Here is a 22372-nt window from a genome sequence, read left to right as displayed (position 1 = left end):
GACCTTATGTGTAATTGGTGCAGTTTTTATTAGACTCTTGTGTTGGGTACTTTTTCCCATGGGCTTTTTTTCCTCTGGGGAATGATCTGCCTCTTCCATCCATCACAAACTTAAATTCACGTGTTCAGATATGAATTACTATTTTTTTAATATAATTTCATAGTACCAGTGAAAAAATTGACATTGATTAGGATGGCATGGCTTCACTGCAGATCATGCATGGAGTTGTTCAGCATTGGCTACTTGTGTTCCTGCTGTAGGAACAAAGTATTTTACCTGGGGTGTCCTTGGGAGAAGAGTTTAGCCAGTGCCCAAAAACTATCAACTAAACCACTACATCCAGTTCCTTACAGATACAAAAGATAGTAAAATATGGTAAATTCACATAGTCCACTGAACATGTCTTCAGCCCCTGTGTATGCCTTAAAGCTCATCCCAAAACCCTGTAAGCCCTTACGAGTTGTATACTTTATGTTCAATAAATTTGCAGTGAAATGAAGTGAAGGCCAAGAACTTTCACTTCAGTAGTTTCCAGAGGTGTGAAATGTCCCAAAGGACACTGGAGTGGAAGTGGTCTCCATAGGAGTCGAAGGGGTCAGTATTAGAGCACACATTGCTGATACAGCTGTGGAAACTTTATCGTAACCAAGACCTGTGCCTAAGATAAAATGTCACTGCTTTTGCTGACATTCTGCTAAAGTTTACATAGGAATTGCTGTACTTCTGTCATCATCTTTACAACAGAGGAGTAACCTGAGTATCCTGGGCTTCAATACCTTCTCCTAGAACACACATGGCAAACATTAATATTCGGGATATGTGTACGAAGAGGTGGCATAGTGCCCCCAGCAGTTGGATATATGTGTTTCAGTGTACCATAGGAATGGAGAAGCTGTGTTTAATTGCTTTGTGCTGCATGGGAGCCTTTTGCTTTTTGGTTTCGGCAAGTCTGGTTTTGTTATGTAAAATTCTGTATCACCAGGTCATATCTGGAGCTGCTGACTGAATGCCTATTAGAAATGCTGTTGTCTGAAAAGCCTTATGTTATGTCCGGACTGTGAGGACTTGAGTTGTCTCTTGTTTCTAGTACGATTAATAAAGATATATGTTAAAAGCGCTCTTAAAAATGCATTTTTACAGTGCTTGAAAATGCACTGTAATTCAGTGTATTGATTCACCAGAGAGCATTAGTGGCTCTGTATTCCTTGGTAACCCTTGCCGTGGCAGACAGTAACCTAAAGTCACAAGTAACGAATGTCTTTGCTTATATTTTGCCAGGGAAGAATGGACAAAAGCCATCCAAACAGTAGCAGACAGCCTCAAGAAACAAGAGGAAGAGATGATGGATTTTAGGTCTGGCTCTCCCAGTGATAATTCAGGTGCTGAAGAAATGGAAGTTTCTATGACAAAGCCAAAACACAAAGTGGTAAGTGAGCATAGCAGGAATCACTATTTTTTAGGTCTTCTGGAATATAGACAAGAAATAGCCATCAAGACGCATCTGTTCCCATAACAATTACACAGTTGGTTGTAGATGCAGCTTCTGGAGGAAACAGTTGTCTGAGCTGAGCAGGTACCAGGCAAAGCTTTGTCTGGGTGCACTGGAGTTCCGACTTCAGATGTCCTTACTGTATGACTTCCAAGGCCAGTTCAGGTCTGGAATTAGTTTGTCTATTTTCCTGTGATACAGAGCCTGAAATCATAACTCCTGCTGGACTGTGTGACTGTGTAAACTCCTTGCAGGCTCATGTGAAGATTTGCAGGACTTAGGGTGGGTCCAGTGGATTTAATTGCTCTGGGTTAAGGGTTTAGGCTAACTCCCAGACAGCCACTGCAGTGTCTGTCTATAGTGTTCCTAGAGCTCAGGTTTTTGCATCGGGCACAGCATTGTCTGAATGCACAGGGCCGGCTCAACAATGGCCTTCCATGAAAGGAGTATGTGCCAGAGGAGATCTTTGCTCTGTGGAGCCCTTTTAGGTATCTGTCTTCAACTCCCTTCACTGCTTTCTACCCCCTCATGGTCTCCTGTTTGGGTTTCCATTTTCCAAAGTGTTCCCATCTGCTCTTGTAAGAAAGAATTGATAGAATCTTCTCCCATGCAAATGGGATGTCTGTGGATTGTACCAAGGCACTTCTTTGTGTCCTTATCTCACCATTGTCATCCCCACTTAGTTTCATAAGTTTGTTTCAGTTTTGGGAAAACTGATGAAGTTTTTAAAGAAAAAAGATAGCCATCCACCAGTGTCATCACTAAGTATATGTGCCAGCCTTGTGTCATGTCAGTGGTTTTAGCCTGTTGTGGGTGGCTACTTACATGTCACTGAATTGTAGCTGCCATTAGCTTTCCGTGTCCTTGACTGAACAGATACTGCTCTTGCTGAGCAGCTCTTCATAGAAATGCAAGAACTACCTCGTTGGTCAAATATACATGTTCTTCTGAGACAGTGACTGTCTCTCTCTGGGCACGTGAGGATAGTCAAAATGATTATTGGGGTCCTGGCATCGACTATATTGAACAATTGAGCAGTAAGTCTCCTCAGCTGGCTCTAGGGAAGAATATGGAGAAAGTTTGCTATTGGGAGCATATTAAAATTTTTCCCTAACCTAGGCTGCAGTAGCCTTTGGCTGTGTAAGTCTTACTATTGCCATGTTGGCAATGGTCATTGATATGACAGTACAGACACTATCCTCAGTCTGCAACAGATTCTGATTTTCCCCAACATTTTTCCTAATGGCGAAACAAATAAGAGCGAATGGCTAATCTGTGAGGCAGTCGTTTTGTCTGTGGGTTTTGGTGCTGTTCAGTGGAGCCCAAGAAAGCTGGTCCCCTAGAGAGGTGGGGAACTTCTCTAGGGGAAAAAAGGTATGGGTTTAATCCCTGGAATCAGAGCAACATGTGCTTTTTAGTGAATGGCTGCACTGACAAAGTGGTCAAAAAGTCTATGGATTAATAATAATACGTTGAGTGGTATCTGCACAGTTGAATGTTGAGTCATGTGAAAGAGCGTTCTGTTAATTGAAAGCTTATGATTTTCCCTAAATAGTTTGATTGATTATCTTTCAGAGTGCACTGGTATTCATTTTTATGGAAGAATCATTTCTGCTCCTGAATTCTACTAAGCAAAAGGATTAAAAAAACCACATATGCAACATATGCAATGCATTTCTTACGTGAATGAGAAATTCTAGTCTGAGAATGATCTACTTGCTGTTAGTTCATGTAATTCAGTTCTTGTTTATCTGTATCATTACAGACCATGAATGAGTTTGAATACCTTAAACTACTGGGAAAAGGCACTTTTGGAAAGGTCATTTTAGTTAAAGAAAAAGCAACTGGACGGTATTATGCTATGAAAATTCTGAAGAAGGAAGTTATTGTAGCAAAGGTGAGTAGATGGGAAACTTGGGAATATGGTTAATCCTTGATACAGCCTTTGGGGAAGTCATACCAAGGATTCTCTGAGTACTTGTAAATAATTGCTCCATTAGTGTTTGAAATGGACCCCTGATCTGGGGAATCACTTTGCTGATTTCCTTCTGCTTGTGTTTCAGGATGAAGTAGCGCACACGCTGACAGAAAACCGTGTTTTACAGAACTCTCGGCATCCATTCTTAACAGTAAGCATTTTTCCCTCTGCTGAGTGTAACTTGACATCACGACAACCAAGACTTTCCTTATTTTTTGTAATTTCTATAATACATCTGAGATCTGTGTTTTCAGAGTGGCTGTGTATTTTTGTACCGTTCCATTTTTGGGAAGCACAAATTAAAATGCTTTTTTAAGTTCTGATTCTTGCAGAGCAGGTCCTCAGTACCTCTTGAAGACAGTGTTTCAGGGTGTGGTTTGACTTTATGGCTCACCCATTTAATGGCTTGCTATCTCTGAGAGAAGTATCTGCTTTCCTTGTCCTCCAAATGCTTGGTCTCTTCTTTGTAGCAGAGATCAGGGTGACCCTGATCTTGTGACAAACAAGTTCAGGAAGATACAGTGGGGGGAAAAGCCTTTAATTTTGCCTTTGTTGTTTTTTTTTAAGCTCCCAGAAGCAGCTCACTATGGAATCAGAGCACTGGTAATGCCAGCCAAAGGATAGTGGTGGGAGCATGTGGGATGGGACAGGGAAGAGAGGAGTGTGCTTTATCCGCTGCTTTCCTTTTGGATTGGCTTAGCTGTAAAATCAAACCATACTCTCAGTTTAGACCTCCAACGCCACCAGTCGTACTGGGTTGAGCTCAGATACCCAAGTTCTACCTCAAGATTTTGTTTCTAGTATTTATGACAACTTGGCTCTGAATTGTTTCCAACTGCTTAAGCCCTCTGAGAGACCTGTGTAGGATCCTGGTTGTTTCCTTTCTCCAGGTACACAAGGGCTTAACTGGAATTTAGACTTTTAAGCGTGGCCTCTGGAAGTAAATATTGGCTGTATTGGGTATAATCAGTAAATGTTTGTTGACATGTCTAAAGCCTGATCCTCCCTCTCTCTGCAAAAATATGACTGGTTTAAAAATGCCACCCCTAGTAATGAAGACGATGATATCATATGCGGTATTTTCTTTTTAATGCTTTCATAAATCCAAATACCTAAAACAAGGGCTGTCTTGAGAAGTCAGCTACAAGACTGGGTTACGACCAAGAAACTTAAGACCGTGGCAAACAAGTTGATGTTACTCTTGCCACAGGAATACACGTGACAGGACTGTACAAAGGCACCTTGTGCCACTTCATCACACCCTCTGTCCGGTACATTTTTGTGAATTGCTCACAAATTGGTATTGACAGCGTTGCTCAATCCTCTGGCAGGCTATCAACAGGGAGCAGTTGCAGGCAGCAAGGCAGAGACCAGGGGGCTGGTGTGTGTAAATATATATGTGTTTCATACAAGAGGGCTTGTAGCCAGTGCAGTAAAACCTTGTGCTCTGGGGTTTGGTTGTGGCCTCTTGTCTGTGTAATGAAACTGGGGGAGCTTGTGGCCTGGGCACGAAACTTCAGAGCCACTATTGGTACATTTTGTATCACTGTTAATGGGCCAGGACTTTGTTTCACAGCATTATAGGCATTACTGATAGCTTCTGCAAGGGATTGTTTTAATGCTTTATTAAATTTATTTAATGAAATAAGTTGGCAATGGATCAGTCCTCAGCTGCAACAGGAAACTGTAAGTATTATATAAGATCCAAGGACAAAAAGTCCACTAAAATGGAAGATTTCATGTCTGTCTATGTTTCTGAAAATCTATTAAAAATGCTTTTATAACTGTCAGTGTGATCTGTCTTCTAAGTTTTGGTTTAAATCTGTTTCAGGCTTTAAAGTATTCCTTTCAGACACATGATCGCTTGTGTTTTGTTATGGAGTATGCTAATGGAGGGGAGGTAAGGGAAATGTAATAATGTTTAATACTTTAGGATTTTCTTGTACTACTGCTAATTCTGCTTGACATTATTTAGCTAAGGTCCGTGTTTGCAATTCTAATTAATGCAAGTTGTCCCAGTTAAACAGAGCTGTTTGCAGGTTTAACTAATACTAAGAATTAAGGCTCTCAATTTTCTTAACTCCATTTTTAGAGAACAGAGGTTTTGGGTGTAGGTTCATATTTTACATGACAGCAACATACTGTAATCTGACATACAGTAAATTGAGAGGGCAAGGTTGCTTTCTAGTCGCTCTTCAGACAACTTTTAACACTTTTTAATTAATGTTGTGAGCACGCATTACTTTGGAGGGAGAACTAGAAACAGCAAACTACTGTTAGACAGCAGGAAGGAAAAGTTGGAATATTAACATGTCTCTAAATCATGCATTAAGCTGTAGTTTTAATATGTAATTGTAGTTCAATCAAAATGGGTTTTTATAATTTTCTGTACGTACAAGAATGTGCAGTACACAAACTGGTTATCGGTGTGCATCTGTGAATATGAGATATAATTGTCTAGTTATTTAATTTATGATGCTTTTTAACACATTTGGGAACACAGCTGGGTGAGGATGGGAAGGGGTTTTCTCTTAGGTAATACCGTATTCCAAGCAGGATGGCCTGCAAAGTGCGAGACGTAACTCAGAAACATGTGCAATCTAAAGGTAACAAATTATCGTTCTTGTAGTTGTTTTTCCATCTGTCAAGAGAGCGTGTCTTTTCTGAAGACCGGGCTCGGTTTTATGGAGCTGAGATTGTTTCAGCACTGGATTACCTGCATTCAGAGAAGAATGTGGTTTATAGAGATTTGAAGGTATGTAGAAAAATAATTTCATAGGCTTTTTGGTTTTGGGCTTTTTGTTTGTTAGTCACAAAAGCAAATGAGCCTGAACTATAAGAAGGCCTTTCCTGACTGAACTTTAACATAACAGTTATCGCAGCTGTTGGACTTGAATGTACAGGATGTCTAAACACTTTTATAGTCTAAGAGGTTGTATAATGCATTTATCAGGACCCTGGCAGCGTTTCAGAGAATATGAAGGTGTACTGAGCTACTTGGGTTGCATTTTCACTTGCCTGCTTATGTTCTAAGAAACCTTACTGGCTCTTCTGCATGGTGGAACATAATCCTGGGCTCTTCATCCTAGGTCTTATCAGATAGATGCAAATTCATACTGTGTGGATGTTGTGCTTTCTTGCAGTGTGCTGCGCAGCACTATCTTCATAGTACCTGCTTGCAGTTAGAAAATTGGATAAGCTTCAAGTTACTTATTTGTTTGTTGAGCAGAGAAGGGGGAAAAAAAACGCCAACCAAACAAGAAATCTCGGGGCAAACAAACTTGGGAAATTCTTGAGGAAAATGCAACAATAGCATATTTTTTTTTTTTTTTTTCGGGAGAAGTGTATTCAGGAGAGGATGAGGGGATACTGGTAGTTCATTTAGGAGCAATCTAAAATGAAGCATGATATGTAATGTTTTCAGGCTATGTCAAAGTCATTTTGGGATTCCTGCTGGGATTTTGTCTCCCTTATCACTGTGATTCCTTTGAAAGTGCACTTTATTTCATACACAGTGGAAACCCTGTCCTGAAATCTGGATGGCTTTCTCAAAAATTAGTGGCACAGGCTAGGATGAATACCACGTGCTGAGTAAATGTATGAAGTGATTCTCATGTAAAGAGTCTCTTTGGAAGTGGTTACTTAGCCTTATATTTGATTTTTTGTTTCATTTGCTATCCTTTACTGGTACAGAGTATTTCATAAAATCACTTAGAGTAAAAGCAGGGATGAAGTTGTGTGAGGGGGAATACTTAATATATTTTTTAAAGAACTGGCATTCTGTTGGTGATAATATTGTAGGAGCATAAATATGTCTACATTGTGCATTCTTTCTGTATATATGATTGGTTACCAAAAGACTGCAAATTAGTTACCTAACGTTCCCTAAAAAAACTAAGGAAAGTGATATAAATGTATATTTACGTCATGTGTGCTTTGGCAGTTGCTATGGTTCTGACCCCAGTAAGAACGAGGTTGAAAACTGATCTGCAGAAATTCATGTCTTTTATTGACTTGCTCAGGAGCAGCGTATGTTATACGTAATAATGTCTTTCACTTGGATTTTCTTTCAGTTGGAAAACCTTATGCTGGATAAAGATGGACACATAAAAATAACAGACTTTGGACTATGTAAAGAAGGCATCAAGGATGGAGCAACAATGAAGACTTTCTGTGGCACTCCAGAGTACCTTGCACCAGAGGTATGTTTATGTTGGCTGTTGTACTAAATTATCTTCTTAAATGCCATCCATGATAGCAGTAGCAGTACAGAATGATTCCTAGGCTATAATGTGTTCATACGGTAACTACTGTTATATAACAACACACACTGAGAATCTTTTATTCATCATGTTCTGGGACATATCTTTAGCATAACGGTATATGATAATTTTTGGACAGGGTAGTATCTTCCTTCCACTTTAGAGAATACTTACATTTTACTGGAACAGTGCTTGCTTCTTGTGTCAGAAATCTGATTTAAAAAAAAAGCCTTCTAAATCACTTCAACTACTACTTCATGGATTGGTCACTGTTTTGCAATTTGTTTACTGTGCGTTGGCCTGTTTGAAAGCTATCAACAGGACTTCGCTTAAAAAGTAGAAGTATTGTCCAGTTCTTTTACTCTTTGAAGACAGTATAAGGCAATGTGTTTTCAGAAACAGGACAGACCAAGCTTTTTCTGCAGTATTTAGCATGGTATGCATTAAAAGTGCCAACTGTTTTGTGACCGTAAAAGCACGAAATTTTTCTCAACGTTAATTTCAGCTTTTCAGTTTCAGAGGAAATATATCCAGGCAGGGGATCTTGGTCCCCAAGCTGTATGTTTTGGGGATTTTTTTGTGCTAATTTTTTTTTTTTTAAGTGTAAACCACAAATGTGTGCTTGCAACTTTCATCCTGGCAATACCCCTTCTGAGAGTTGTGCAACGCAGGTGGTGTTATAGCCGTGAGTTAGTTACAGGCAGATCAAAAGTGAAATTGTGTGATGGAGGACATATGTATACATGGTATTTTGCAGGCAGACACTAGTTTTCTCTGCCCACGCTCTGAGCTGTCTGGAAGCAGACTCGCTGTATTAGTAGGGCACCAAGCCTGGCCTAATGCGGTGTGCCTCACAGAAGGGCTCGTTGCCTTGCAGTGGGTGCTTTGCTACCCATGGCGTTAAGGCTTCCATCCAGCTCGGAGCACAGGCAGAAGCAAGTCTTGGGCTGCCGGCAGAATATATATTGTTGGCATAGCCAGGATGTAGCCTTTCTCCGAGGTGGGAGACCTGGGCATTGCAAACCTTTCCTGAGTTGAAGTATGCAGAAGTACAAAGCTTGGAAAACCAAAGTGGAGGAGGAATATTTCTGCTGAGAGCTGATGTCTTTGCTGATCAGTGCTTTTGCACCCTCTGCTTGCATAGCCGTGGCAGCGTGCTGTTGGTTTTTTTTTTTTGTTTTTGTTTTTTAACTCCCAGCTGCTTTCAAGAGCCTCCAGTGTCTTCGTAATAATGAAGAACGTGGGCACCTGTCAAAGTAGCTTGCAGCAAGGAGGTGGAGCCAGTCTCATGATAGCTGCCAGCTCTCCATGGATCACCAGAAGTCTTCAGTGAATCTAAATTGGGGTCCATGCACCACAGTTTGAGATTTACTGATGCAGGGAGTAATTAGCAGCATGACAGAGTGTTTATTATTCATAAACATGGCTTTTATTTTAGCTTCCCTCTTAAAATCAATTGCTGAACTTCAGTTTCTCATCAAGAATTTTATGAGGAGACTGAAAATATTTTTTGTTTTGGGTTTGTTTTTTCCTAATTTGGAATGCGGGGATTCCCTGTGCAGGCGTTATGTTGTTCTTTTTGTTATATTATTTGCTATTATTTTTCTTTTTAATATTTATGATGAGTTGGCTCATCCAAAACCCTGAAGGACAAATCCTTTTGATTAACCCAGCTCTCTCCCTTACTTGCAAATACCGTCTGTGAGTTGGAGTGTTAAATTCTGGAGGCTTTTGTCATCTGGTTGATAGCACGCAAAAAATCTAGAAACTGTGCGCGGGTGATATTCCGTGCGTTTAAGGTCATACATCCTTAAAAGCAGGGGTCTCAATCTTCTTGTCTGCATTTGTAACTTGAGTCTGGCATAGCGGCGTGTTTGTACAGTTGTTGCATCGTTGTTTTTAGGTTCATACTGGAATCTCGTGCATGGATGACAGTGACTGAACCATGTCAACTTTGATGTGTCAGATGCATCGAGGGCTGTGATGTTTACAGGAGATGAAGGAAAGAGTTGTAGTTAGTAATCTAGATTATAATACAGAGTATTAATACGCTTACTAAAGTAACAGTTGAAGTATTTGCTGCATTTTGAAAGCACCTGTAGCATTTACTACATACACAACAAAGGCCTCCGTGGTTTTGTTTTTCTTTCAGTCCTCTCCTATTGCATCTCTTGCAGCAGTTTAAAAAATAAAAATAAAAATCAGAGGCCCCGTGACTGTTTTATTTTAGGTAACCCAAGTGTAGAGGAGTGCGAGCAGGAAGCGCTTATTGAACAGGGTGACTCAGAGAGCAGTAACTGCATTGTCACACAATATCTCCTGTGAGCTGAAGGGCCGCGATGCCTCGGGAAGGACGGGGCCAGCTCCTGGAATCCTGTCCGGTCGGCAGCTGTGTCGGCCGTATACATATACAGGGCAGCTGCAGAGCCAGCTGTCGTTTGGTGTGAATCATACGGCAGGGGATGCTGTAAATAGACCAATGTGGGGTAATCTAATACCTGGCAGCCTTTTGATTTTTACTGCAGGCCCTTTCCCTCGTTCAGATAATTAAGGGGAATAATTAGTGAATAAAGAGAGGCTGAGTGCATACAGTTGTACATGGAGTGTCTCGATGCTTCTTTTCTGTGTGCAAAACCTTTATCAAGGTTTGTAAGAGGTTCAGATCCTGCTTTTGTTAAACTTGCATCGGCTTCGTTTGGCTCTTTCACCCTATTAATTTTGAGTGTAAAAGTATTCTGAATTGTAGCAATGTAAAGCTCACAACAGACACTACACAACAATAAAACACGATGGTGGTGCTGTTGTGGTTTGTGCTCTTAGCAAGAGTAAGCAGTTCAGTGCAGACCCGTGAAAAGAGTTAAGATGACAACTAAAACCTGAGGACAGGGTCTGGAACATGAGACTGTTAGTGTCAGCTACAGACAACTGCGTAGGAGACACAAAGTCTAGAGAAGTCCTCGTAACATCCACTCCACAAGCCACAGAACACTCCCCACTCCCTTCAGCAACCTTCAGTGCAGATGATCAGAAATGCATTATGACAGGGCTTCTCCGGAGCAAGGAGGAGAGATGGAGGGCACTGCTGGAGTCCCAAGTCCCTGCACCAGCCAGGGCTGTATTAGGTAGAAGTGCCCAGGGGAAGGGAAAAATGAACTGTGCTGGACTCCTCCTGCTGTGAGACCTGGCAGAAGTCCACCACACTGACAATTCCTGGGCTTGTAGCCCCCTAAGCAGAGGCAGGAGTGTTAGAGCTAGTGAGCAAGTGCCTTTGGAGGGGGGCAGAGGGGAGGAGGGGAAACATTTCCAGACAATTTGGCTGCCGTTTTACAGCCTTACAGCCGGTCAAATGTTAGGAGTGGCGTTCTGGCTCTTAGTGTTTAATGTAGATTAGTCATTTAGTATTTGTGGGTGGTCTTTCAGGATGTGCAGAGCCACCCTTTGGGGGGGTGCAGGTTGATATGAAGATGATGGGGATGTTTGGCTTGTCGCTGTGAAGTTACAGGTTGACGGTCTTCTCTCTTCTCCCTTTACTGGTTCCTTAGTGGTTTGGGTTTTTTCTAAAAAACTGGATCCCATTTGGAACAGTTTGTGATGAGTAAGTGAGAATTTAACAGCTGGCTCTGTAACGTGAGAACAGTTCTCAGCCTTTGGGCTTTCGAAGGTTGTGCTTATCATGACCATAATGTGAGAGGGAGGGTGGGAGGAAGAAGAGAAGGAAGCTGCCTTAACATACCCGCTGCCTCCTTTTCCCCCTCCTGCTCACCTAGCGTGGTGAACATGGATGCCAGTTCTTCTCAAATGGATCTTCTGCAAATACTCTGCTGGTAGATTCGTCTATGACATGTGAAAAGATGAACTTCCTGGGGTAAATTTTGCCTCGAGTTCTGTGTTCATGCCTAGTTTGGGAATGTCTTCTAAGGCCTTTTCCTTACATTTCTGCAGGTGCTGGAAGATAATGACTATGGTCGTGCAGTGGACTGGTGGGGTTTAGGAGTTGTGATGTATGAAATGATGTGTGGCCGGCTCCCTTTCTACAATCAAGACCACGAAAAGCTCTTTGAACTCATCCTCATGGAGGAGATTAGATTTCCACGCACTTTGTCACCTGAAGCAAAATCTCTCTTGTCAGGTTTGCTGAAGAAAGATCCTAAGCAAAGGTGAGACTGTTGCTTAATAGTTGCACTTTTAAGCACTCATGTCCTCAGAAACACCCCCCCAAAAAAAAAAGGGGAAAAAAAATTCTGTTAAGGGCTTCACAAAGAAGTTAATAATTGTGCTATGCAGAGGCATGTCTATTATAGGGGACTATCTTCAAGACAAGTGACTTAAAAGTGACTATTTTTATGCTGCCATATGAAGGGCCTGTATCGCCATCATTGAAAAGCAATTGAAAATGGTACTGTACAAAGGGCTACTGAATGCATGCATGCCAGTTGTTTTTCTTTATTTACAGTTGAGGAAGGTATTTAAGACAAAGTTGTAGTTTTGTTTCTAATCCATGCAAAATGATCATCCACCAAGATGCAGCAAGTGGACCTACTCGTTTTTATTTTAACTTCTGACATGAGCTGACACTGCAAATAGCGACATGAAGCAGCTTTGGTGATCAGAAGGCTGAACTTCAGAATACAATGGCTGCCATTAACGCAAAACTATAGCCTGAGACAAAGCAAGTTAACCCTGCCTTCAGTCATATTGAATCCAATGGCTGCTGTGGGTTATAAGCTGCTCTACACTGAATGCTTTCACCTGTTGTCCCAGTTCAGGCTGCTGTCTGTTTTCTGATTTTTTTGGTTAAATCTGTGCCAGTGATTTAGCATCATGCTTTGGACAGTAGATGGTGGTGTTTGTACCACATTTGTGGTGGAGTCTATACCATGCTTAATCTACTTTTCCTGTTTCCTCCTTCTGGTTTTTTGGGGGTTTTTTTGTTTGTTTGTTTGTTTTGGGGTTTTTTGCTATGCTGTATTATTTTAAAAGTAATCCTTGATTTAAAAACAGAAGAAAACAAAACAAAAAACGCAAGCCAGTAATGGCTAACAAACAGAAAATAGAACAAGATCCAAAAAGGATGTTGACCTTCACACAAAGATAAACATCAGTTTAAAAACCTGCCATCTTGTCAACCCAGACATTTTTAAAACAAATAATACTGTGACTCTGCCCCTGATGTCCTGTCGTGAACCTTCCACCGTAAATGGGCCCCAAATAGGAAATCTTTCATGTGAGGTGCAAGCAGAGTATTCTGGTTTGCTTTCTGATGTTTGTTTAGTCTGTGTGCGTGTGTGCACATAGCAGGAAGATGGGTTTTGCCAGTACGCGGATACTTGTAGCAAGGATTTTTGACATCACCGTAGGCTATTTCCATCACTATTTTTGATGGAAAATCCTGTTGAGACATCTTGTAATGCAAATCCACAACTTGTACGACCGGAGGATTCAACTTAGCGGTGACATGGGGAACCAGGAACGGTTGTAGTCAGGATCATGCCAGCCTTGTACTAGGTGGCAACAGCTGCACACCCCTCCTGAACCTGGCGCCTGCAAGGGGACCTCCAGGAGAAGGTGTGTAATTGATTCGCAGCCCCCCCAGGCACCGTGCTCTGCGAGCGTGGTTGCAGCCCCTGCCAACAGGATTCCTGTCCAGGAAAGCACTGGGTTAAATACAATTGTGACCCTTTTGTAGCTTATTCAGGTGGGGCCTTTCAATCACTGGAAACACAAGCAGCATCTGCTGTAATTTGTTCTTAAAGGAGCATCTCTGATGAACCAAAATGCAATTTGTTTACAAACAAAGAACGCCCACTTGTTTCTAATTACAAGGTTTTCCCAATGCCAATAATTACTCCACAATATGCTCATTTTATACAAATAGCCACTTCTTCACATGTATCTTCTGCAGGCTTGGAACCAACGATGCTCTGATCTGTTGGACAGATGATTTTCATGCTGCTGATAGAAATAACTATAGACTAGACAAGCCTGCACACATGCCCGCAGCTTGCTAATTACACTGGTGCTTCCCAAGCTTTTTGGATCATGGACCATTCTTAAATACTGGTTTCTCACCAATCACCGTTCACCCAACTTTTTAACTGAAGTTGTGATTCTGCAAATCCACTGCGCTTTGTGGCGTTTTGGGCAGTACAGAGAATTGAGCTGGAAGCACTACGGGTAAAAGTCCTGAGTTCTGGCCTTGTAGTTTTATTTTCTTTTTACTGTGTGGTCTATGTGCTGGGGTGGGCGCCTGGGGTACTTGGTAGTTGACTCATAGTGAGTTCAGGGAACCTTATTGAAGAAAAACAGCCAGATAGCTACGAAAATACATTCAGTGAAAAGTTAAATAATGTGCGATAGTCTGGTTGACATTAGCCCGTTGATGATGCTTTGGGGAACCACTATGTAATTCAACAGAAATTCCCTCTCTCACAAAGCCCGGTGGCGGACAGAAGTTGGTGTCATTGTAACATTGCCTGTGGCAAAAAACATCAGAATTGGCAGCGTTTAGTAACTGCTGATGAACTTCAGAGTGGGATGGAGGAGACAGCCAAAACCATGAGAAAAATGAAGCTGGGAGATGTTGTCCCTTCCTGTAAAATCCTCAAAAAACCCCCCAACAACAAAAAAGGTTGATGTAATGAAGCTCAGTGATGAGGATATTTTAAGTTAAATATCAAGGAGCTAGGGAATTGTGACCTGCATCAGTGAATGAAAGCTTAAAAATTAGCTGTTTTACCTGAGATGGATAGAAGCAGTCTTAGCACTCTGCATCCAGTAATACCAGTTCAGTCTCGAACTTACAGGCATATGGGGAAAATGTGAAGAACAATAAATTGCATTCTGCTTTTAATCATGGCTGTTTTCTAAATTTGGTCATATAAAATCCATTTTGTAAGAGAAAAGGAATTTTGAAGTTTCTTTTGGGATTGATATAAGTTTATTAATCTTGTAATGTGAGCCCTAATTTTCCTAAGAAGGAAAAAATATTCTGGAAATATTTCCTTTTAATGTGACCTGAAATTCTCCTTTGCTGTTTTGTGACATGTATCAAATGGAAAGAGGTGATCAAAGCATTTTTTTCACACGTGAAACAGCAAAGTTTTTAACTTTTATTATTCTTTCTCTGGCTGTGGAGACTGCAACCTGTGAAAGTGGGCATGGATCAGAGTGCTCCATGTAAACGAGCTGAGTTTAGACGAGTGGGTGGGTTTGTAATCAGCAGAGTGTCTTGCAAGCTCTGAATCTTGGCAGGTTTTAAACTTGAGAGAACTTCAGGATGGTTTCCTCTGAATTTTGATCATGTGTATTCACTGCATGCCTTAGTGCTCCCTGTCATAGGTCAGGGTTGTTCAGCCTCTTTCAGATGGGGTTTGTCACAAGCTGCTTCATCTACTTCTGTCTTCTGTGGTGCTGTTGGACCTTGCCATTCAGGAAGAATGAGAGGAAGATGATGTAGCATTTCACAAACGCCTGTTAAAAGATTTAATGACTTGTAGTTGTGGCTTTGGAGTGCTGAAGGTGGTCAATGGGAAACGGTGATCAGTCCTTGCAGCCACACAGAGATCTGGCACTTTGTTCTTTCTAGTGATGGTGGTTCTTTCCACATCCAGAGTGCAACTTTGGCTGCAGATGCTCAGGAAGATCAGGGTCAATCAAGCCTTTCCCTGCATGAAAACTAAACTCCTTGGGTTTTTTTCCTTGTGAAAGCAGGCGATTTGTAGTTAAGGGGTATGTCTCTGTCCTCTGTGGTGCTCTGCTATGGGAAGGGTAGATGGCTTGAGCAAACTTGCTCTTGGACACAACTAGGTCTGCAGCCCACACAGCCACTGCTGGAGTTGGAAGAGGTAGAGGTGACAGTCATGGGGATTGCAGGGGCCTGGAGGTGGTCCCAGCTAGTTGGTGGCAGGCAGGAGGAGGTAATCTTGAATAGCTGGTCCTCTTAGGCAGCAGACTTCATGCCTTGTGGGCATCCAGAGTTTTGAAACCACGCATGACAAGTGTCTTGTGTTTTCTCTGAAATGTGTGTGTCTTGAGTACAAAAGTGTTTCTATCTCCAGACAACTCCAGTGTCCTGGGTATCACTTGAAATGCAGAGTGCTCATCAAGTCTTCATACGTGTTTTACCAGGTGCTTTGAGGTAGACTGAGATTTAGTTGTTGTGCATGGTAATTTTAGTCTAAATCGGTTCAGTCCAAAGCTATTCAGAATGAGTTTGGGCAAACTCAAACAGTTCACCCATAAGAAATCTAAATTGAAGCTGAGGAAAACATAAAAGGCAAATTTAAAGATACTTTTTTCCCAGCTTTCTAGAAATCAGTAGTTTAGAGACTTCCCAAGCCTCAGCATCCTCAAACACGACTCCTTTGTGGTTACTAATGTTGGAGGGTGGGAGCTTTTTCCAGTGCTACTGGGTCCACTACGTTTGTGTCGCATGCATGTGGTTAATGAAGAAATGGGGAAGTAAAGCTCAGCACAGAGCTGGGAGTTGCATTAGGCTTTCCAAAAGTCTTAAGCTCTGAGCAGGAAAGCCCCCAAAGACTGTGTGTACAGGGCTTTGGGAAGAATATGGCCTTTTCTTTCCAAATCTGGAGTCATCAAATCATGCTGTTCCCAAAGCCAACCAGAGCTTCTCCATGCTGCTAGTGCCCGTCACAGGAAAGCAATGTCGGTGCAGTTCCTAAATCCTTCCCTGTGGCTGTTATGAGACCTCTGAAGGTAAGGGCCATAGTAAAAGAAGTTAGTAGTCTCCATCCTGACTGTATCAGAGGAGAAATGCGCATCTGTGTGCTCTGAGCTGGTGAACACTAATAGCTTTTGCTGAGCTGACTTTCTTGAGTCCGGTGGGTATATTGGCACTGTTGTAGACCCAGGTTTGTGGGCAGGGAGGAGTCAGAGAAAACATGTGAAGACAGAACGGCAACAGAAATGGTGCCTAAAACTGTGGCCGTCTTCTCCAGTGAGGATGGTGCATGTGCAAATCTGTAAACAACAGAAATCGGTCACATAAAAGTATGACAGTCTCTTCAGATGAGGATTCGCCCACGGTTAGAATCTGTATTGTGGCTCCTAATATGGTGAAGCACAAGCTTATGGATGGGATTATTGGGCAGGGCAGAAGGCAGTTGCTGCCCACTTTCCTGTGTTGGAGTCTGGCCATTCTTACTGTAGAAGCTTTTTAACTATAGAACTAAAAGTTTGTGGGTTTCTTCTTAAAGAGCTGGGATTGGACGTGGGTGCTGAGCACTGTTTACTTTTACAAGGACAAGTAGAGAAACAGTATTTTTCCTGTGATCCACTAATTGCAATCTTCTGGCCTGTGATAATACTACTTTGACTGTTGACTGTGTGTATAAATACACTATATTTTTTTATATATATATATATAAAATTACAGTACACACATTTTAAAAGATATTTGCATATGGTTTCTCTGTGGAATGATAGTTGATTGCCCTTGACTCGTGGAGCACAGACATTTGTCATTAAATGATTAAAGTAACTTGCAAGCAATACACAGTTTCATAAAAACTAAAAATGTAGAAATGGTTTCAGTTTAATATTGATGTTGCACTTTATTAATAATTTTCTCCTTGGGATTCAGCTGAAACATAGGCTCTCAAATATAGATGGAAGTTAAATGTATAACCAGAACTGTTTGGCAGGTATTTTTTAAGGAGACCAATGTAGACAGAAGTTTGGGTTTTGAGGGGTTTGTTGTGGGTTTTTTTTTAATTGCTTTTTAGCCTCTACACTTTCTGTTATATTTCCTTGTATACTGTAAATCTCAGTAGCGTTTTCTTTTTGAGTCCTATTTATACTATTTTTGGTTCTGTCTGAAGACTTAAGTGCACAGAATTTAACTTTCTTTAAAAGATTGTTGTACAATACTTTTATTCCTGCTCTGTTTTTCTTCAGTTGTTTTATGTCCTTATGAAAGACAAACATGCTGCTCTTTCAGTTCTCAGTGGTGCTTAACCATGATTTTTGCATTAGGTGCTGATTTAATTTTGCTCTCCTTGAGAGGGTCCTTTCATAATAATTCTGAAAAACAAGAGTGCATTTTGGAATAAGTCCATATCCAAAATAGGCAGTTTCTATCATTTCCCCATTCACTTTGAAAGGATTTGTTTAATAGTATAGATTTTTAAAAGGTAAGTAAAGCATCTGGGGTTTTTCTTGGTATTTCCCTGAGTAGGTATTTGCCCTTCATGGAACAAAGGCTCGTATTAGATAACATGTTCTCCAAAACACTCGTACATGGCTGCAGCCAGACAGCCTTCCTGCATGCTTCTGCAGAACACGATTCAGGTTCTTCTTAGCTCATAGTCACTCCTGAAGTTCTGTGCAGAATTGCAGTCTGTTGACATCTGTGGATAAAGAGGATCGACTCCACCCTCTTCATCACTGGCCCTCATCATCTGTGCTGGGGCAGCAACGAGGAGCCTGGCAGAGACTTGGCAAAGCCTCTAGACCTGTGGGGAACCAACCGAGAGATGATTACTCACAGAGTTTGTCTCTGTTCCAGGCTGCTCTGCAGCTGTATAACATGCTGCCAGGCAGATGGGAGAGCCATCTTCCAGCTTGGTTTGGCCTGTGGAGCTCTAGGGTGCACTTAGGCTTGGTCTTAGAGCTTACCTGGGGAAGGAGAGCATCACCCAACACTTTGCGACTCGAAGACTGGGGATCCGTTCCCTCTTCCACTGCACATTTCCTGAAGGAAGGTGAAAGAGTAAACCCCTTAGGTTGCTGTGCTGCTAAATGAAGGAGGGCCGGGAAGCAAGCATGGACTCTGAACTGCCCGGCGCCTCTGCTGCTTGGTCTCTCTGGTACAGCTGTGGCCTCTGCCAGCTTGCGCTCTCTGAAGACAGTGCTCGGGCATGGCTGAGAGGGTTGCATGCACCAGGATCCATTCCCAGTTGGCAGTATGGACAAAGCGTCACTGGATTTGACGACTCCTCGCTAAACAATTGTCCAGCGCTGTCCCGATAGCATTGTGCCTTCAACCTGTGTCCCAGAGCATGCAGTACAGTCTCAAGCTGTCAAAATACCACTTCAATGGGCTGTAGCACAGCCTTCACATTATCTCTGTTATTCTGATCTGAAACCCTTCCCTTCACCCCCAAATAATCATGTATTAGGGCCACAGGGTTACTACATGTGGCCCAGAGGAGATTCAGGGCCAACTGCTGTGCAGCAAGGATGAGACCTGGCCGGACAGCTTGGCTTCAGGTTTGAAGAACGGTCCTTGGCTCGTGTTTCTGTAGCAGTATAGCTCTCGCCTTGGTCGTGTAGAGCCGTTGTTCCAAGCTCTTAAAATAGGGATAATATCTCAGTTTGCCAGTGGCACCAAGAGTCAGAGAACGGGCAGATAGTAGAGGTCAGCCTGGAATGACATGGTGACACCTCTTGTACTTAAAATTCTGAGCGTCTTCTTAACCTTTTTACCTGAAAGTAAGTCTCCTGCTGATTACTCAGTATGTGTTTTGTTTTCTCAGTGCATGCCTTTGCTTGCAGATGCGGTTCAATCTTTTAGAGAACATTTTAACCTCCATAGCAAAATTTAAGCATCTGTTACCTCAAGACTGCAACTAAACTGATTGTATCTATAAGCTGTGTGGACAGTTTTATTTTGGAATAAAAGTGCTTTATCTTGATATACCTTAAGTCAATAAAACACCCTTTGTGCTTTCATGAAGCCGAGGAGGAGGAAAGATTTGCATGCAACACGATATTATCGCTGCAGTTGTCAACTGTTTTCTTTAATGGAAATTTAAAACAGGTTGCATAAATCAGTTTGTCTTAAAAATCCTTGCCTCTATTACACTTCAAAATCGAATTCAGTTTTACTGCTGGCATCGGTCTGCTCTAGAAAATTGTAAGGGCTAGTCAGTTCTTAATTTGGAAAGAAGAAGGGTGTGTGGCTCAGACCTTTTACTTGCAGGATCTGCCGTGGTCCCTAGGACAGCATCTTTCCTGAAGGCCAGGTCTTTGGAATTGTGATTATTATTTTTTTTGTTTGTTTGTTTGTTTAAGAGAGACCTTTATTCTAATTCTGTTTGTTAGCATGTTTTCAAATCTTTTAGTGGAACTGTGTTGAAGCCTAAAATAGACTATCCTGCAGCCCTTGCACAAAAAACCAAATATGAAGCAAATGCTAGAACTGCTCCCAAATGTATTATATAAACTCAGAATTTCTTTACTACTATTTAATAAAAACTGTATGGGAAAAATAATTGTACTCAAACATTTAATTACCTATTTTGCCCCAAACAGGTTAGGTGGCGGTCCTGATGATGCCAAGGAGATTATGCAGCACAAATTCTTTGCTGGCATTGTTTGGCAAGATGTATACGAGAAAAAGGTACTTATACAACTGTTCTCCCAAGGTGAATTGTAGCTGTGGATATACTGAATGTTTCAAGTTTTGTTGCCCTCTGTAAGGTACACAGAAGCCCTCTATGGAAGAGGTTTGCAATTGTTTTTAACAAGGCTAAATTGCTTCATGTTTCTTAAAATACTGTAATCGGATTACTTTGGAACCAAAGCTTTTTTTTCTCAATGAGAGCAGTATCGCTCAATGAGACACTTGTTTCTGTGACTGAATAAATAGGATGTAACAAAAATTGCTTCCAAGTTTAGACAGTATATAAGCTTTTAAAATGGCTTTTCCTGTGAATTCTTGTTGCCATTCCTTGCTATCAACTGACATATCCCTTGCGAGCCCAGGAGTTATTGTTGGTTCCTGAGCATGTGGAAGCAAAACTTCCTAGAAGCAGTAGTGGAAGGTGGGCTGTTTGTTCCCTTTGCATTTTTCCTGTCTTGAATGATGAAATTAGACTGAATAGGCAAGTGCAGGCTTTTACATCAATCCAAACCTTTTTTTTTTTTTTTTTTTTTTTTGGTGACAGAGGGCTGATGGGAAGTGTCTGCACTTTGTGGTGTTTCTCAATGGTTTTCCTTGAGACCCACTGAGTTTTTCAGTGGGAGCCACTGAAGTCAAAGAGCCCAGCCCTTTCCATATGAGTGTGTTTCATCAGTTGTCTGTGCCTCACTGTCCTTTTGTTCACAGATAACTTACTCCACTCCTCCAAGATGCCCTGCTTTGTGCTCTCAGGGCGATCTGTTGTCCTCTCCCATTTGATTCTCACCAGCCACGTTTTCCGTAATGCTCGCGTGAAATGCAGCTAACTAAAACGTGGGTCTGATGATTCAAGGCTCCCATCAACTGGTGCCACATGATCTCACTCAATCCCAGCCTTTCCTGATTTCCCTCCTTCCCCCTGCAGCCCCTCATGATATCAGATCTCGTTTGATCTCTAAATACAGTTCAGTTCTCTCAGCAGTTGGTGGGAGCAGGTAAGAAACTTAGCACAAACTGAGTTTTAATTCTTCGGATTCTTTCGGTAAAACTAATACAGTGATCTATTAGCATTGTTTGTATTCTTAAAAAACAGAGCATAACACTGCTGGTTTCCATACCGTAGTGGGAAAATTGTTCAGTGCCTGTATACAATTACAAAGAGTGCTCTGTTTCCTTCTCTTCTTTCACTTCCTCACAGATTTGTGTGGCTAAACGGAACTGAAAAATCGTAAAATAAGTTTTTGTACCTTGAAAGTGTAGATAGAGTTTAGACCTCTGTCCTTTCAAAGCATCCCTTGAGAGTGAGCTGTGTGCGGTCATGAGGACAGGAGGGAGTTGTGTGGAGTTTATCCAGTATAATGTAAAAAGCGTATCTGCATTACTGGTCTAAACAGGAGGTTATCCCCATTTTCACCCAGCTGACAAGCTGAATACTTTGGGGTTTGCTATTTTTTTGCAGTTAAGGTAAAAAGTTGATAACGGGGCTCCAAATGTCTTCAGTGAAGTTATTTGTTATTTGATGGTAGTCCTGCTTCCCTGAATGGAGGAGAAATCATACAAGCTGGAGGCAATTTATTTATCCATAGGACTGAGAAAGCCTTCATAAATTGTCCCATAGTAGTACTGACTCAGATTGTTGTGGAAACTACCAGGAAATTCCAAATGTTACATATTTTGGAGAAAACAGTGTGCTAATTGAGACTGTTTCTGACCTTGGAATATCCAGGGAGGCTGGGTTCTGGTTTTGCTCCTGTCCCATTAGCATGTGCATCTGAAATTGGATGTAAACCATTACCTACTGTAGAAATAGCCACGCTGTGCAAATGAAGAGATTTCAAAAAGCCTGTGAGTAATTGCTGCCTACGTTCTGGGTGGTCCGAAGAGAATCTTGCAGCATTTACCTGAAATGCCGTCTCATGGATAAAAGCTGAATTTTGTCAGCTGCTTAGAGGTGTTTATGTGCTAAGCTTGGTTACCCGCTATCTCCAGATAATGGTGGATATGTTTATGAATATAGGCTTGGGGTAATCGAGAATACTCACTTTGTAATTAAGCTTTTTGGAAACATAGCTTTGCTTTGAATTATAAGGAGTTTTGAATAACTGGGGTTGTCCCAAGAATTTAAAATATTCGTTAGCCTCTCCTGAAAGAGTGTTGTTGTTTGTCTCTGGTGCAAAGAAAGGTGCGATTTAATTTGCAGAATTTTTCCCGCCCACAAGCCAAACATATGCAATGAGATTTTAATCACATGTTTTCTTCTGGTCTTTTTTGTCTCTTAAACC

At 41.6% G+C, this 22372-nt stretch overlaps 1 protein-coding gene across 3 annotated transcripts in view; it reads left to right on the top strand.

Moving 5' to 3' along the window:
• The window catches only part of AKT1 (AKT serine/threonine kinase 1), a 74560-nt gene that overhangs the window by 47894 nt on the left and 4294 nt on the right, over positions 1-22372 (top strand). For all 3 annotated transcript variants that reach the window (XM_075503715.1, XM_075503713.1, XM_075503714.1), the window contains 8 exons: positions 1279-1426; positions 3255-3386; positions 3553-3618; positions 5299-5367; positions 6097-6222; positions 7541-7669; positions 11672-11886; positions 20003-20090. In XM_075503715.1, coding sequence (XP_075359830.1) covers positions 1279-1426; positions 3255-3386; positions 3553-3618; positions 5299-5367; positions 6097-6222; positions 7541-7669; positions 11672-11886; positions 20003-20090 — 973 coding nt within the window. The remainder of the gene's footprint in view (positions 1-1278; positions 1427-3254; positions 3387-3552; positions 3619-5298; positions 5368-6096; positions 6223-7540; positions 7670-11671; positions 11887-20002; positions 20091-22372) is intronic.

This window comes from Mycteria americana, chromosome 5, assembly GCF_035582795.1.
Source record: "Mycteria americana isolate JAX WOST 10 ecotype Jacksonville Zoo and Gardens chromosome 5, USCA_MyAme_1.0, whole genome shotgun sequence".
Taxonomy (NCBI): domain Eukaryota; kingdom Metazoa; phylum Chordata; class Aves; order Ciconiiformes; family Ciconiidae; genus Mycteria; species Mycteria americana.
This window is presented reverse-complemented; position numbering and strand designations above follow the sequence as displayed.